Source organism: Malaclemys terrapin, chromosome 1 (genome assembly GCF_027887155.1).
Source record: "Malaclemys terrapin pileata isolate rMalTer1 chromosome 1, rMalTer1.hap1, whole genome shotgun sequence".
In the NCBI taxonomy this organism is placed as follows: domain Eukaryota; kingdom Metazoa; phylum Chordata; order Testudines; family Emydidae; genus Malaclemys; species Malaclemys terrapin.
The window spans coordinates 73555526-73570881 of record NC_071505.1 but is presented as its reverse complement, the minus strand read 5'-3'; the positions used below and the strand labels follow the sequence as shown (position 1 = coordinate 73570881).

General features: G+C 40.9%; 1 protein-coding gene across 8 annotated transcripts in view; it reads left to right on the top strand.

Annotated features, from left to right (window-relative positions):
* Positions 1–15356, top strand: part of PPFIA2 (PTPRF interacting protein alpha 2) — a 642959-nt gene that overhangs the window by 394182 nt on the left and 233421 nt on the right. For 6 of the 8 annotated variants that reach the window (XM_054027372.1, XM_054027368.1, XM_054027363.1 and 3 more), the window contains one exon: positions 12737–12811. The exons of the other annotated variants lie outside the window; for them this stretch is intronic. In XM_054027372.1, the coding sequence (XP_053883347.1) occupies positions 12737–12811 (75 nt within the window). The remainder of the gene's footprint in view (positions 1–12736; positions 12812–15356) is intronic. 8 annotated transcript variants of the gene reach the window in all.

Below are 15356 nucleotides of genomic sequence, written 5' to 3'. Positions count from 1 at the left end.
CGGACGGACCGAGCTGCCCCAGAGCCAGATACCCGGACACCGACCGACCGGACCTCCCCAGAGCCAGGTACCCCGACGCGGATTGGCCAAGCCTTCCCCAAGCAAGGTACCCCGAGGTAGACTGGCCACCCTTGCCCCGAGCACGGTACCCCGAGGAGGGGCCCGAGCGCCCCCCTGACCGGAGACCGGAGGAGCAACCCGACCCGGACGACCCTCTGCGAAGTGAGGAACCCATGGTGTGGGACCCCGTTGCCGAGCCCAGCGGGGAGCAGGTACAAATGGAGGAGGAAATGGAAATCAGCCCGGGGGTAGCTGACCCCAGTCTAGCTACAACAGAGAGCGAACCCATGTTGGTGTGTTGCGGTCAGGACCCCACCAACACAGCGGCAGACTGACTGCCGCTCTTAGGGCCCCGGGCTGGGACACAGTGGAGTGGGTGGGCCTGTGTCCCCCCTGCCACCCCACTTAACGGGTGGCAGTCTCCCCCTCCAGCCAGCGCTCTGGCACCGCCACTGAGCTATTGCTTGCTGCCCTGAACGAGTGCTTGTTGCCCCACCCTGACTGAGGGTCTGGGGCGTCCCGAGTTTGTCCGTGCTCAGCTCCTGATACCCAGACCTGAACCCGAACCCCTGAACTATTGTTTGTTGCCCCGCCCTGACTGAGGGCCTGGGCCTACTAACTTTGTCTGGGCTCAGCCTGAAGGAAGGTCCTGAGCCCCTGAACTATTGTTTGTTGCCCCGCCCTGACTGAGGGCCTGGGGCTACTAACCCTGCCTGGGCTCAGCCTGAAGGAAGGTCCTGAGCCCCCTGGACTATTGTTTGTTGCCCCGCCCTGATTGAGGGCCGGGCCTGAACCCCTGACTTTACTGCTCAGCCTGAAGGAAGGTTCTGAGCCCCCTGGACTATTGTGTGCTGCCCCGCCCTGATTGAGGGCCGGGCCTGAACTCCTAACTTTACTGCTCAGCCTGAAGGAAGGTTCTGAGCGCCCTGGACTATTGGGGGTTGCCCTCCCCTGAATAAGGGCCTGGGACGTCCTGAGTTTGTCAGGGCGCAGCTCCGGATCCACGGAGCTGAGCGCCCGAACTATTGTTTATTGCCCCGCCCTGAGCTAGCGCGGGGGCTTGACTGACTTTGTAATCCCCAGCTCCGGCAGTGAGGACCGGAGCCCGGGCCTGAGTTACTGCCGGACCCTGACGGAGAGCAGGAGCTCATTGCAGAGGCCGTGTACCTTTGGCCTAGTCCCTGCCAGAGGGGCGGAACCCTGAGACCGATCCAGGCCGTGTAGTGAGGCGGCCTGGCCCCCGACGGCCCCTGAGAGGGCCCGACCCCCGCACCGGACGTTTACACTGGTATATAGAAATAATTTACTTGAAAGACATAACCTGTTGCAGTGTTATCAAGAAACCGAAGTGCACCTTTGCACATTTTGGTATTCTTGAACAACTAGTGATGGACAATGAACCACAGTTCACAGCAGTGGAATTTAAGACATTCCAAATGAGATATGATTTTAATCATATTACTAGCAGCACACATTATCCACAAATGAATGGGGAGGCTGGTAGAGCTGTACAGATAGCCAAAAAAATCCTACAGCAGGAAGATCCATTCCTTGCTCTTCTGAGCTACAGATCAACACTAATAACAGCTACTGGATATAGTCCAGCACAGTTCCTGGTGGGAAAACAACTCAGAACTACAGTTCTGACTTCGGAAAAGGACCTATCTCTAAAGTGGCCATCCATGAGGAGAATAGCCACATCAGATAAAAAAGCATAAAGAGCGTACACATCTTTTTTACAACAGATGTCATTAGTTAGAGAACTTCTGGGTTTATGACCTGGTGACCATGTTTGTGTCAAAGTGAATGGAGGGAAAAAAGGATGGAAAACTCCAGCTGTTGTAATGAAAAAAAATTAATTGCTCAGGTAATATATGATCAAAACCAGCAGAGAGTTCAACAGAAACCATCAACATCTACGGTTTGTTCGTCAAAAAACAACAATCAACAGAGCAAACTCGACAGATGGCAGACGCAGAACATCATAAGAACATAAGAATGGCCATACTGGGTCAGACCAATGGTTCATCTAGCCCAGTATCCTGTCTTCTCAATGCCAGGTGCTTCAGAGGGAATGCACAGAACAGGCAATCATCGAGTGATCCATCCCCCGCCGCCCATTCCCAGCTTCTGGCAGTTGGAGGCTAGAGACACCTAGAGCATGGGTTTGCATCCCGGACCAGGGTGGCTAATAGCCATCTGGCTAATAGTAGCCATATCCTACATGAAGTTATCTAATTCTTCTTTGAACTCCATTAGAGTTTTGGCCTTCACAACATCTGCTAGCAACAAGTTCTACAGTTTGATTGTGCATTCTGTGAATAAATACTACCTTTCATTTGTTTTAAACCTGCTGCCTATTAATTTCATTGGGTGACCTCTGGTTTTTGTGTTGAGAAGGTATAAACAACACTTCCTTATTCACTTTTTTCACGCCGTTCATGATTTTATAGACCTTTCTCATATCCACTTTAGTTGTTTCTTTACTAAGCTGAAAAGTCTCAATCTTTTTAATCTCTCTCCTCATACAGAAACCATTCCATACCCCTTCATCATTTTTGCCCTTCTCTGTACCTTTTCCAATTCTAATGTATCTCCTTTGATATGGGGCAATCAGAACTCCACTCATATTCATGGTGTGGGCACGCCATGGATTTATATAGTGGCATTATGATATTTTCTGTCTTATTATCTATTTCTTTCCTAATTGATCCTAACTTTGTTAGCTTTTTTGCCTGCTGCTGCACAGTGAGCAGATGTTCTCAGAGAACTATCCACAGTGATTCCAAGATCATTTTCTTAAGTGATAACAGCTAATTTAGGTCCCATCACTTTGTATGTACAGTTGGGATTATATTTTCAAGGATGCATTACTTTGCATTTATCAACACTGTATGCCATCTGCCATTTTCTAGCCAGTCATCCAGTTTTGTGAGATCCTTTTGTAACTCTTCATATTAAGTTTTGTATTTAATTATCTTGAGTAATTTTGTATCATCTGCAAACTTTGCCACTCACCGTTTATTCCTTTTCCCAGATTATTTATGAATATGTTGAACAGCACTGGTCCCCGTGCAGATTCATAGGGACCCCACTATTTACTTCTCTCAACTGTGAAAACTGACCATTTATTCCTATCCTTTGTTTCCTATCTTTTAACCAGTTACTGATCCATGAAAGACCTTCCCTCTCATCCCATTACTGCCTATTTTGCTTAAGAGTCTTTGGTGAGGGACCTTGTGAAAGGCTTACTGAAAATACAAGTACACTAAATGCACTGGATTTCCCTTGTCCGTATGTTTGTTGGCCCCCTCAGAGAATTCTAGTGGATTGGTGAGGCATGATTTCCCTTTACAAAAGCTGTGTTGATTCTTCTCCAACACATTATGTTCATCTATGTGTCTGATAATTCTGTTCTTCACTATAGTTTCAGCCAGTTTGCCTAGTACCAAAGTAAGGCTTACTGCCTTGCAATTGCCAGGATCACTTTTGGAGCCTTTTTAAAAAAATGGCATTACATTAGCTATCTCCCAGTCATCTGGTACAGAGGCTGATTTAAGTGATTTACTTACCACAGTTAGTAGTTCTGCAATTTTGTATTTGAGCTCCTTCAAAACTCTTGGGTGAATACCATCTGGTTGTGGTGACTTCTTATTGTTTAATTTTTCAGTTTGTTCCAAAACCTCCTCTATGGACACCTCAATCTGGGATAGTTCCTCAGATTTGTCATATAAAAAGAATAATGGGCAATCTCCCTCACATCTTCTGCAATGAAGGTCTATGCAAATAATTCATTTAACTTTGCCACAACAGCCTTGTCTTCCAGTGGCTGCACTGATTGTTTGGCAGGCTTCCTGCTTCTGATACATGTTCAAAAAAATTGCTGTTAATTTTTTTGTCTTTTTCTAGTTTTCAAATTCTTTTTTGGCCTGCCTAATTTGGCTGTCTTTACACTTGACTTGCCAGAGCTTGTTCTTTTCTATATTGCTCAGTAGTATTTGACTTCCAATTTTTGTTTCTAACAGCGTCTTTTACTGTGTTAGCTTGTCTGGGTGATATTTTTTGATCCTCATACTGTGTTTTTTTTTTTTTTTTTTTTTTTGAGGGGAAAGGAGGATATATATAATTTGAGCATCTATTATGGTGTTTTAAAAAATATTTGATGCAGCTTGCAGGCATTTTACTCTTGGGACGGTTCGTCTTAATTTCAATAATAATAATAATAAGATGATTCCAAGATTCCAAACCGACCAGAGACAATCGTTGCACCTAGTGGACAGCCAGATAAACAAGTTGTTACATGTTTGGGTCATGCAATGATAAAACCATTATGATTCAGAAACACTTAACAGACTAGTATGTTGTGAACTTTAAGAATAGCATGATTTTGTACATGTTGGCAATGTAAAATGTGAAGGGAGAGATGTAATAGAATGCTAAACTATATTATACTATTCAGCCACCAGTGCATATATTTGAGATTTGAGCAACCTCAAACTTACCGTATATACTCGTTCATTAGCCCATTTGTTTATAAGATGACCTCCTCCCCTCAAAATGGATAGGTAAAAATAGCAAAAACCATATGACCCTTTCATAAGCCGACCCTATATTTCAGGGGTTGGAAAACTTTGGCTCCTGGCCCATCAGGGTAAGCCGCTGGCAGCTTGGGATGTTTTGTTTACTTGGAGCGTCTGCAGGCATGGAGCCCCTCAGCCCTTTGTGGTTGTGGTTCGCCGTTCCCAGCCAATGGGAGCTGCGGGAAGTGGTGCAACTTCCCGCAGCTCCCATTGGCTGGGAACAGTGAACTGCGACCACAGGGAGCTGAGGGGCTCCATGCCTGAAGACGCTCCAGGTAAACAAAATGACAATGTATTAGATATTCAATTCAGTGATTCCACAGAGTTTAAAATCATCAAAGTTTGGTGTAGACCTGTTTATAAGCTGACCACTGCTCTTTGATGCATCACTTTTTTACCAAAAATATTCGGCTTATGAACGAGTATATACGGTAGTTCTTATTCACTAACATCATCTGATATGGCTATTTTGATTTTTTAGGAACACCAGGTAGCAAGACAAATAACAATAATTTGTCTAGATCACTGGAATAAAGCACTAAACCAAGACAGAGCATGTTTTTATCTGTACTTGACTGTCTTTTCTTTTAAACATATCTCAGTTTGTGACGAAGAAATAAAATTCTATGTTAAACTGTTACAATATTTTCCTGTAGTCTGCACACAGATCAGCAGCCACCAGTTATCTATATGGGAGTCTTGCTAGCACTATGAAATGGCCGTATCAGCTACATAGTCAAGGTTGAAGTTAGCTTCCCATTATAAGTTACCATAAAATTCCCCAAAAAGAAATCAAATGTCAAATGCCACATCTTATCTCTGGAGAGAACTTCTCTGGATAGTTTGGAAAAACCAGAAAAGGAGTATTTTAAATTATAGTCTTGCCCTAATTTGAATCGGAATCTGACTTTGCCTCAAAATTGCCCCCAGGATTCAGGAATGGGAAGGTAAAGGAAAGTTGCCAATGCTTCACCTTCTCAAGGGTGCCAGAGCATTTAAAATCTTCTCTCTTGTTGTCTCTTTGAAAGAAAAATCCTAACTCTTTTTTTGTTTGACTATATCTCCAAATCAGTTGGTAAAAAATCTCCAGGTTTTTTGTGTGGGCCTTATTGAGGAGAAGTGCCTTTTAGTGTTTTTGGGGAGGTCAAGAAAGGCAGGGAGTAAGCAAATTCCAAAATATGTAGAGTACTAGAGACTCAATAAAACAGAGAGAAAATGGAGGAACAGGAAGTCTATGGGAGGGCCACTGAGAGGAAGAGGAAGTGCTGTCTCTCCCTTCAGTCATCCCAGAAAGGAAATGGCTTCTGTAGGAAGCTCCCAGACTGGGAAGTAACAAAGAAACTAACAATCTTGTTCATGCAGAAGGACTTTGCTGCTGTTCAGTGACATAATGAGATCTGTCAGAGCAAGTTTCCCCTCCTGCAGGCCTTATATAGCAACTGGATTTAAACTTTTGGTACTAATTTTTTTAAAAAAGTAAATTTTAAAGGAAAAGAAAGGTTTTAAACCATAACTTTTTAAAGAAGGTTTTCTGAGTTAATTTTGAGGTAAAGTTGTCCCACAAACAAAAACAGCAACAGGAGTTTTTATTGTGTCAGTTACGGTTGTAAAAAGATTATTAATTCCCTTAGGTAAGTGCTGGGCAGATACAACAGAAAAGTATATGTAGATATTCTTGCAGATGAAAACAACCAATTTGCTTCAACATGAGTCACAATCTTTTTATTCAGAAACAGGCAGGTAACTGGGGATTTTAGTCACACAAGTGTTCATAGAAAGAAAAAGTGTCACAAATACTATCGTGAATAAATAATTTTAAAGCTCTTTGTGGGCTGGGAATTGAAAGGGGAGAAGGGAGGATTTGGCAGAAGAGGGGAAATAAGTGAAAAGCAGTTACTAGGAGATACAGTAGGGTAGGTGGTGTGTAACCACCTACAGGAATGCCAGCAAGAGATTAACCATGTGACACTGAAAGATCAATGATGTGCCTGGTTCTTTTTGTGGCACTTCAAAGCTAGTGGGGTAGCTAGTCGTCTGGCTCTGTGCTTGCAGTGCAGTCAGGCAGAAAGAAAACAGAATACCTTTTCTGCACCATTTGTGGCATCACATAGGAATAGTGTCACCTAGAGGTGTATGCTCTGCTATGTTCTGATAGGCCACCACACATCACCAGGACTAGTCTTAATTCTCTGTACTTCACAAACCTTATTTAGTGAAGCCTCACATCAGAGCCCTAGAAAGTGGCCAAGTGTTGTTACAGTTTACAGATAAAGAAGAACAGGAGTACTTGTGGCACCTTAGAGACTAACAAATTTATTAGAGCATAAGCTTTCGTGGACTACAGCCCACTTCTTCGGATGCATATAGAAAGGAACATATAATGAGGAGATATATATACACACATACAGAGAGCATAAACAGGTGGGAGTTGTCTTACTAACTCTGAGAGGCCAATTAATTAAGAGAAAAAAAAAAAAAAAAAAAAAAAAACTTTTGAAGTGATAATCAAGCTAGCCGAGTACAGACAGTGTGATAAGAAGTGTGAGAGTACTTACAAGGGGAGATAGTCAACGTTTGTAATGGCTCAGCCATTCCCAGTCCTTATTCAAACCGGAGTTAATTGTGTCTAGTTTGCATATCAATTCTAGCTCTGCAGTCTCTCTTTGGAGTCTGTTTTTGAAGTTTTTCTGTTGTAATATAGCCACCCGCAGGTCTGTCACTGAATGACCAGACAGGTTAAAGTGTTCTCCCACTGGTTTTTGAGTATTTTGATTCCTGATGTCAGATTTGTGTCCATTAATTCTTTTGCGTAGAGACTGTCCGGTTTGGCCAATGTACATGGCAGAGGGGCATTGCTGGCACATGATGGCATAGATCACATTGGTAGATGTGCAGGTGAACGAGCCCCTGATGGTATGGCTGATGTGATTAGGTCCTATGATGATGTCACTTGAATAGATATGTGGACAGAGTTGGCATCGGGGTTTGTTACAAGGATAGGTTCCTGGGTTAGTGGTTTTGTTCAGTGATGTGTGGTTGCTGGTGAGTATTTGCTTTAGGTTGGGGGGTTGTCTGTAAGCGAGGACAGGTCTGTCTCCCAAGATCTGTGAGAGTAAAGGATCATCTTTCAGGATAGGTTGTAGATCTCTGATGATGCGCTGGAGAGGCTTTAGTTGGGGGCTGAAGGTGACAGCTAGTGGTGTTCTGTTATTTTCTTTGTTGGGCCTGTCTTGTAAGAGGTGACTTCTGGGTACTCGTCTGGCTCTGTCAATCTGTTTTTTCACTTCAGCAGGTGGGTATTGTAGTTTTAAGAATGCTTGATAGAGATCTTGTAGGTGCTTGTCTCTATCGGAGGGATTGGAGCAAATGCGGTTATATCTTAGAGCTTGGCTGTAGACAATGGATCGTGTGGTGTGTCCTGGATGGAAGCTGGAGGCATGTAGGTAAGTGTAGCGGTCAGTAGGTTTCCGGTATAGGGTGGTATTGATGTGACCATCGCTTATTAGCACAGTAGTGTCCAGGAAATGGACCGCTTGTGTGGATTGATCTAGGCTGAGGTTGATGGTGGGATGGAAATTATTGAAATCATGGTGAAATTCCTCAAGGGCTTCTTTTCCATGGGTCCAGATGATGAAGATGTCATCAATGTAGCGCAAGTAGAGTAGGGGCGTTAGGGGACGAGAGCTAAGGAAGCGTTGTTCTAAGTCAGCCATAAAAATGTTGGCATATTGTGGGGCCATGCGGGTACCCATAGCAGTGCCGCTGACTTGAAGGTATATATTGTCCCCAAATGTGAAATAGTTGTGGGTGAGGACAAAATCACAAAGTTCAGCCACCAGGTTAGCTGTGACATTATCAGGGATACTGTTCCTGATAGCTTGTAGTCCATCTTTGTGTGGAATATTGGTGTAGAGGGCTTCTACGTCCATAGTGGCCAGGATGGCCACTCTTACAAGACAGGCCCAACAAAGAAAATAACAGAACACCACTAGCTGTCACCTTCAGCCCCCAACTAAAGCCTCTCCAGCGCATCATCAGAGATCTACAACCTATCCTGAAAGATGATCCTTTACTCTCACAGATCTTGGGAGACAGACCTGTCCTCGCTTACAGACAACCCCCCAACCTAAAGCAAATACTCACCAGCAACCACACATCACTGAACAAAACCACTAACCCAGGAACCTATCCTTGTAACAAACCCCGATGCCAACTCTGTCCACATATCTATTCAAGTGACATCATCATAGGACCTAATCACATCAGCCATACCATCAGGGGCTCGTTCACCTGCACATCTACCAATGTGATCTATGCCATCATGTGCCAGCAATGCCCCTCTGCCATGTACATTGGCCAAACCGGACAGTCTCTACGCAAAAGAATTAATGGACACAAATCTGACATCAGGAATCAAAATACTCAAAAACCAGTGGGAGAACACTTTAACCTGTCTGGTCATTCAGTGACAGACCTGCGGGTGGCTATATTACAACAGAAAAACTTCAAAAACAGACTCCAAAGAGAGACTGCAGAGCTAGAATTGATATGCAAACTAGACACAATTAACTCCGGTTTGAATAAGGACTGGGAATGGCTGAGCCATTACAAACGTTGACTATCTCCCCTTGTAAGTACTCTCACACTTCTTATCACACTGTCTGTACTCGGCTAGCTTGATTATCACTTCAAAAGTTTTTTTTTTTTTTTTTTTTTTTTTTTTTTTTTTTTTTCTCTTAATTAATTGGCCTCTCAGAGTTAGTAAGACAACTCCCACCTGTTTATGCTCTCTGTATGTGTGTATATATATCTCCTCATTATATGTTCCTTTCTATATGCATCCGAAGAAGTGGGCTGTAGTCCACGAAAGCTTATGCTCTAATAAATTTGTTAGTCTCTAAGGTGCCACAAGTACTCCTGTTCTTCTTTTTGCGGATACAGACTAACACGGCTGTTACTCTGAAAGTTTACAGATAGGGCAGCAGAGGCACATTTCTGATATTTCACAAAACCCTGTGGTTCTTCTCCAGAAAATTGCTTGACATTTCTGTGCTTGGCTGCACCATATATAAAAGGGACTGATATAATGTGAAGCACTTTAAGGTCTACAGATGAGAAAGCATTATGATAGTGCCAGTTATCCATATTATGGACCTTTACCAGATGTAAAAATTAAAAAACATATATAAAAACAAAATAGACTAGGTGAGAATATCCTGAGTCTGTGTCCACTCATTTGTCTCCTAACAAGGTAATACTTAGAATGCCAATTTTCTAGACCATTCAAAAGCTAGATTAGGGTGTGTTTTTGTTGTTGTTGCTGTTTGTTTTTCAAATAAATTGAAAAAGGGGGGTGCCAACATAGGATTTATTATAATAAGTTTATTGTAAACTGTAGGTGGCTCTGGCCCATAGTTAGACTTTAATGTTTGTTCTGCCTGATTTATAGGTTTCAGGGAAACATCACTAATGGGCTAATATTGTTTATGATAGTTCACTGTTGAGTTTCTATATAGAATATACCAGTGTGCTATTTATCATCAGCATTCTTTAGGAGAACATAAATGACCAGTGTGAGTTCCTTACTCAGTTTTAACAATGTCCTTGCTCAATTTTCCATTGAAATCAGTGGAAGATTGAGTAAGGAAGGAATACAAACTGAGTCAGGAAATAACCAAGATTAGTAGGTTAAACATTTATCCTGTTGGTTTAGGTCCAGATCTGGGGACTGCAGCATCTATGGCACACAACATTCAGGAGCTCTGAGCATCATAACTGCATCAGAGACTAGTATGCATCTTGAAAGGGGAAGTTTCTCTCAATTCAAGACATCTATGTAATGTTTTCAAGGCTGCTCAAGGTTCTCCCTCCTCTCACTGTTGGAGTCACAGACTGCTGTCATCCTAACTGGCTGACATGTATCGGCAGTCCCACGTTGGGGATTGATTATAACATCACAATTGGGGATGGAGAGTGGGATTCTTCCTGGGCAGTTTAACAGACAGGTATAGAAAGAATGAATAGGTGTTTCTGTTGAAACAGAACTGTCTACAGTTGATTTAATGGTTGCTTAGGTTGGGAGAACAAACTGGAGCCAGCAGGCTTAAGATTCTGGGGTGGGTCAGAAAGACAGTGGACCAACCCTATACTCTTCGGGGATTATTTATTTATTTATTTATTTATGGAAGGAAGGAAGGAAATGAAACCCTTTTCAGTTTAATTACTCCCCTGCCAACTGACAGCCCTACCTTTACTATTGCCATATGGTTTAGGGTGAGAAACTGGCATGTGAATAGAGTGGCTCAGTATGTAGCTTATTCATGGAAATTCCCTGCCCACTTTCCCTGAGCGGCTGTGCTCTCACAAACCATGTGGTTCCTCTCATTCATCTATTGAGCCCAAGGCCTACTATCCCCAGGATTAGTGAGCCTGGCATGCAGCAACATATGTGGCTTTCTGAACTTTATTATGCCTCACAGTTCCATATAAACAAGGGTCAGGATTGGGTCCTATAGTATTGCATTGTACAGAATTTAAGAGGTAAATTTTCAGATTCCAGCCTCCAGCTGTGTATGTGGCCTAAGGGGGTTTTGTACATTCAAATTCTAACACTATTCAAAATCCACAAGCAACTGTTAGAATTTTGTTAAACTATACGAACAGGTGTTACACCTGTAGAGTGCATGTGCTTGTATGTGTTTTAATTTTGTGTTTGTGTGAGTAGCAGTCCTATGAAGTCTAATGAAAATTTACCCCTAACTATGTATAAATGTTTAGAAATCACTACTGTAGATATTTTAGGTCATTTGGATAAATTATATGAACATACCTAGCATGTTCTTACTGCAACTAAACTTGTTTTTGCTTTTTACTAAAACAATATGCTAATATATATTTTATTCAAATTAACTAAAACAAATAGTGTTGTGCAAGCAACAACTAGTTTAAGATACACATTAGGCTTACATGATCTTTTATTTCATCTAAGCCAAAGTAAATTGCTACAAGGTTTTCTTTACATGTTAATTAATATAACTTGAATAACTTTCCATGATGCTGTTATTTTCTGCAAATGTATTTGCTCTCTCAACTTAGTTAATTTCAACATTTGATTTAAATAAGAATAAGACTAAATAAGTGTACACATTGCAGCATAGTGTTGAAAATAAGTAACTTCAATAGTATGCTAATATGTACAGTTTTAAATGTTAGCTATTTGTTATTAGCTCTTGTGAATGCTGTAGTGTTAGGTATGTATTATAAGCATTTGCAAAATTCCACTTTCATCAGTAAGGACAGCAGGAGGTCAAAAGAGAAGTATTTCCCCCCAAGTTCTTAATTGATTAGCATTTCTTTAAATATTACCTATGGATATGAAATAAGTGTTCAAACAAGTAGACGTTTATATGCCTTCAGTTGTATAGAATAAGACACATCACTTTCTTGTGACCTTCTGTGTGGGCCATAGACAGTATTAAGGAAAGCCCAGAAAATGGATAATAATGTCTTCTCTCATATATAATAAACTCTCATTTATTACAAACAGCATTAGCTTTTTGTATATAGGAAATATATCTTGTAGATTCTTAATAACTTTTTGCAAAGATAAAATAAAGTGAACAACTTTACTAACACGGATTAACTTGATCAGTTACAAATAGTGCTGCACATACCTTTTTCAATTAGTTTGGTAAATTAAATTAGTATTACCAGTTATTCTTCACACAATGGACTTTAATATGTTTTCAGGAGTTCTTTTCCATACCATTCCTCTGGAAATGTTCTAATAAGTTCTTATATTTAGTATCATGTCTACTTCTAGAAGGTTGCATTTACTGTACTTTTCATAGATTTAAAAGGAAATTGTATAGTAGCAGCTTTAAAGGTTGTAACCTAATGCTCACATATGTGGCTTCACTTTTCTCAGAGTCAGGTTTAAAAGGACTTCTTAGTTAATGTCTCATGTGTGTTCAGGACACAATACACATACCTGCAAACAGACCTGCAGATTGTACTATAGTGTTTATGGCAGATTATATAAACCTTAAAGACTGATAGAAATCACGTTACTGCACATATTTTGGTTTTTCTTCTAGGTAAGGGAACGACTGAGGGTTTCTTTAGAAAGAGTCTCTGCACTGGAAGAAGAACTAGCTGCTGCTAACCAGGAGGTAACATAAAACAATTTCTCCCCGTTTTAGGTGCAATTTTTCTAACATTCTGTCCCTTGTGTTTCCCATCACTATTATTGAAACTGACACAAAACAATAAATTACATTCTGTATAGGCCACTGACCAAGGCCTATTGTAAGTGGTTGTCATATTAATAAAATCTTCTGATTTCTGCTTTATTCAGATCTGTCATTGTGAGCAGACGAAACAAACAAGGGCTAGTGACAGGTGCCAAACTTTTCTTTCCTTTACTAGATATGGAAAAGCCATGATGCAATAGATATGTGTCAGAAATTGTAAGCAATATAATAACACAATTGCTAAATTGGAGTTTATATCAGATATTGCTATAAAATTAGGGACCTGCAAACTCAACAGAAAGTACAATATCATAAATTAAATATACCCTGGGAATGGCTTACAGAGAGCAAAGTTAAAACTGCTACATAACCTATCCTAATAGTATATTTTCTCTGTGTATGCATTAACATATAGGGGTTTTTTTTATACCTAATCCTGTGCTTATTACTCAAGAATGAAGATTGCAGGCTTGGCTCAGATATTGTATGATCCTTAGTTAATAATTAATATTGATATGTATAGGTCCTCATCCAAATCCATAAAGTTCAATGGAAGTCCTCCTGTTGGCATCTACTATCTTGGGACCAGGGCTGTAGTCAATCATCTCAGTATCTAGTTGTTTTGGGGAGATTATATATTATACTCTCAGTCTTTGCCAGTCAGACACAAGGGAATTCTAAGAAAAAGCACTGTAGTTCTTGGTTTGCCTTCCGAGCCTGGTAAATATGCAAAATAACATATGTACTTGTAATTGTTCTTGCTTTACAATCTACAAATGAGTAATAAGTATATTAAATACAATAGAATTTTAGCTATTTGGACAGCAAGTATCCAAACCTTTCTAACAAGTTGCCGCTCTGTTTCCCATGTTTTGGCTCCATTCTTTCTCACTGAATCCTGCTTATATGAATTATTTGAACAATTTTGATGTCACCTAGTATTATCATTTATCTGACATTCATCACACGAGCATCTGGGCACCTTACAAGGCTTACAGTGAAACATTCAAGAGTTCAATGAGAGAGACCAAACACAGAGCTCCCTGAATGCTTGTGGCTTTATTTTTCAGCTAGCAAACCAGAACTGAATCAATGTGGAGGGCATAGGCAAACAAGGGGGTGGGGGGTTCCAAAGAGGATGGAGCTAGGCTGTTCTCAGTGGTGGCAGATGACAGAGTAAGGAGCAACAGTCTCAAGTTGCATGAGGGAGGTCTTGATTGGTTATTAGGAAAAACTATTTCATTAGGAGGGTGGTGAAGCACTGGAATGGGTTTCCTAGGGAGGTGGTGGAATCTCCATCCTTAGAGGTTTTTAAGGCCCAGCTTGATAAAGCCCTAGCTGGGATGATTTAGTTGGAGTTGGTCCTGCTTTGAGCAAGGGGTTGGACTAGATGACCTCCTGAGGTCTCTTCCAACTCTAATCTTCTATGATTCTAAGTACATTTTGCAGCTCTTTCTAACAGTGGCCAGGTTTGTACTTAATTATCTTTCCACAAGAAGTGAATTACAGACACACTTGGGTTTGCTACTGAGAATGATCTTCAGTGATAGTCCCAGCCAGCTGGATAATTGTGATCCACTGTCAAGGACAAAATACAGAATCAGTTGCTTCTGATACTTACTTATACCTTGGCCAATAAACACTCTACTGTGCCAAGAAGGTGGCTCTTACATCTCTGCCAAAATCAGTTTCAGGGCTAGAGAATAAGCAACTGAGCGTCCAGTAGTGAAATTTCATCTGGGCAGTTCTTAGAAACCTCTCTTCTAAAGCAAGATCATGCTGAGCAGTAATAGGCATCAGTATGGGGAAGGGAAAAGAATGCAGGGATAATAAATATACAGATTAAAATGAATTGGAAATGAGAATATTGGAAAGGCCTTCTTGCCTGCCATCCTTAGAAATGTTATACAGACTTACTGTGTTAATAATGCTGAAAACATTTAGAAGACATTAATCAACAAAGCCTGACAAGATCATTTACTCAACATGAATATTGGTATTTCAGTTTCTTTCAAGGTACTGCCTGTTATAGCTCAAAACTGAAAATGTATTAAATAATAATAAAAAAGAACTTGGCAAGGAGATATACAGTAGGGAATTGATGAATTACATTCAAACAATCAGTGCATTTTGAACAGGAGTTCAGATAATGTTCACAATTATTTAATTAAGCCCCAAAATGGATTAGACATCATTATATAGGGGCTGATTTAACACCAAAATCTCCAGTGAATGCCCAGCCAGTGTTCATTTGAAAGGGATTGTAAATTGGATGTAGTGTATATGAAAAGAAATGGGGCAAGTTTCCAAGGCAATTGGGTTCAGGCCTTTCAGTAATTTCTATATTGCTGTCACTGTGTCTGTTCTTCTAAAACACTCACTACTAATTGGCAATGTTCCTCCCTTGATAATTCATATTATTTTTCTCCATATCCATGTTCTTTTCATTGGAACAGCACACTCC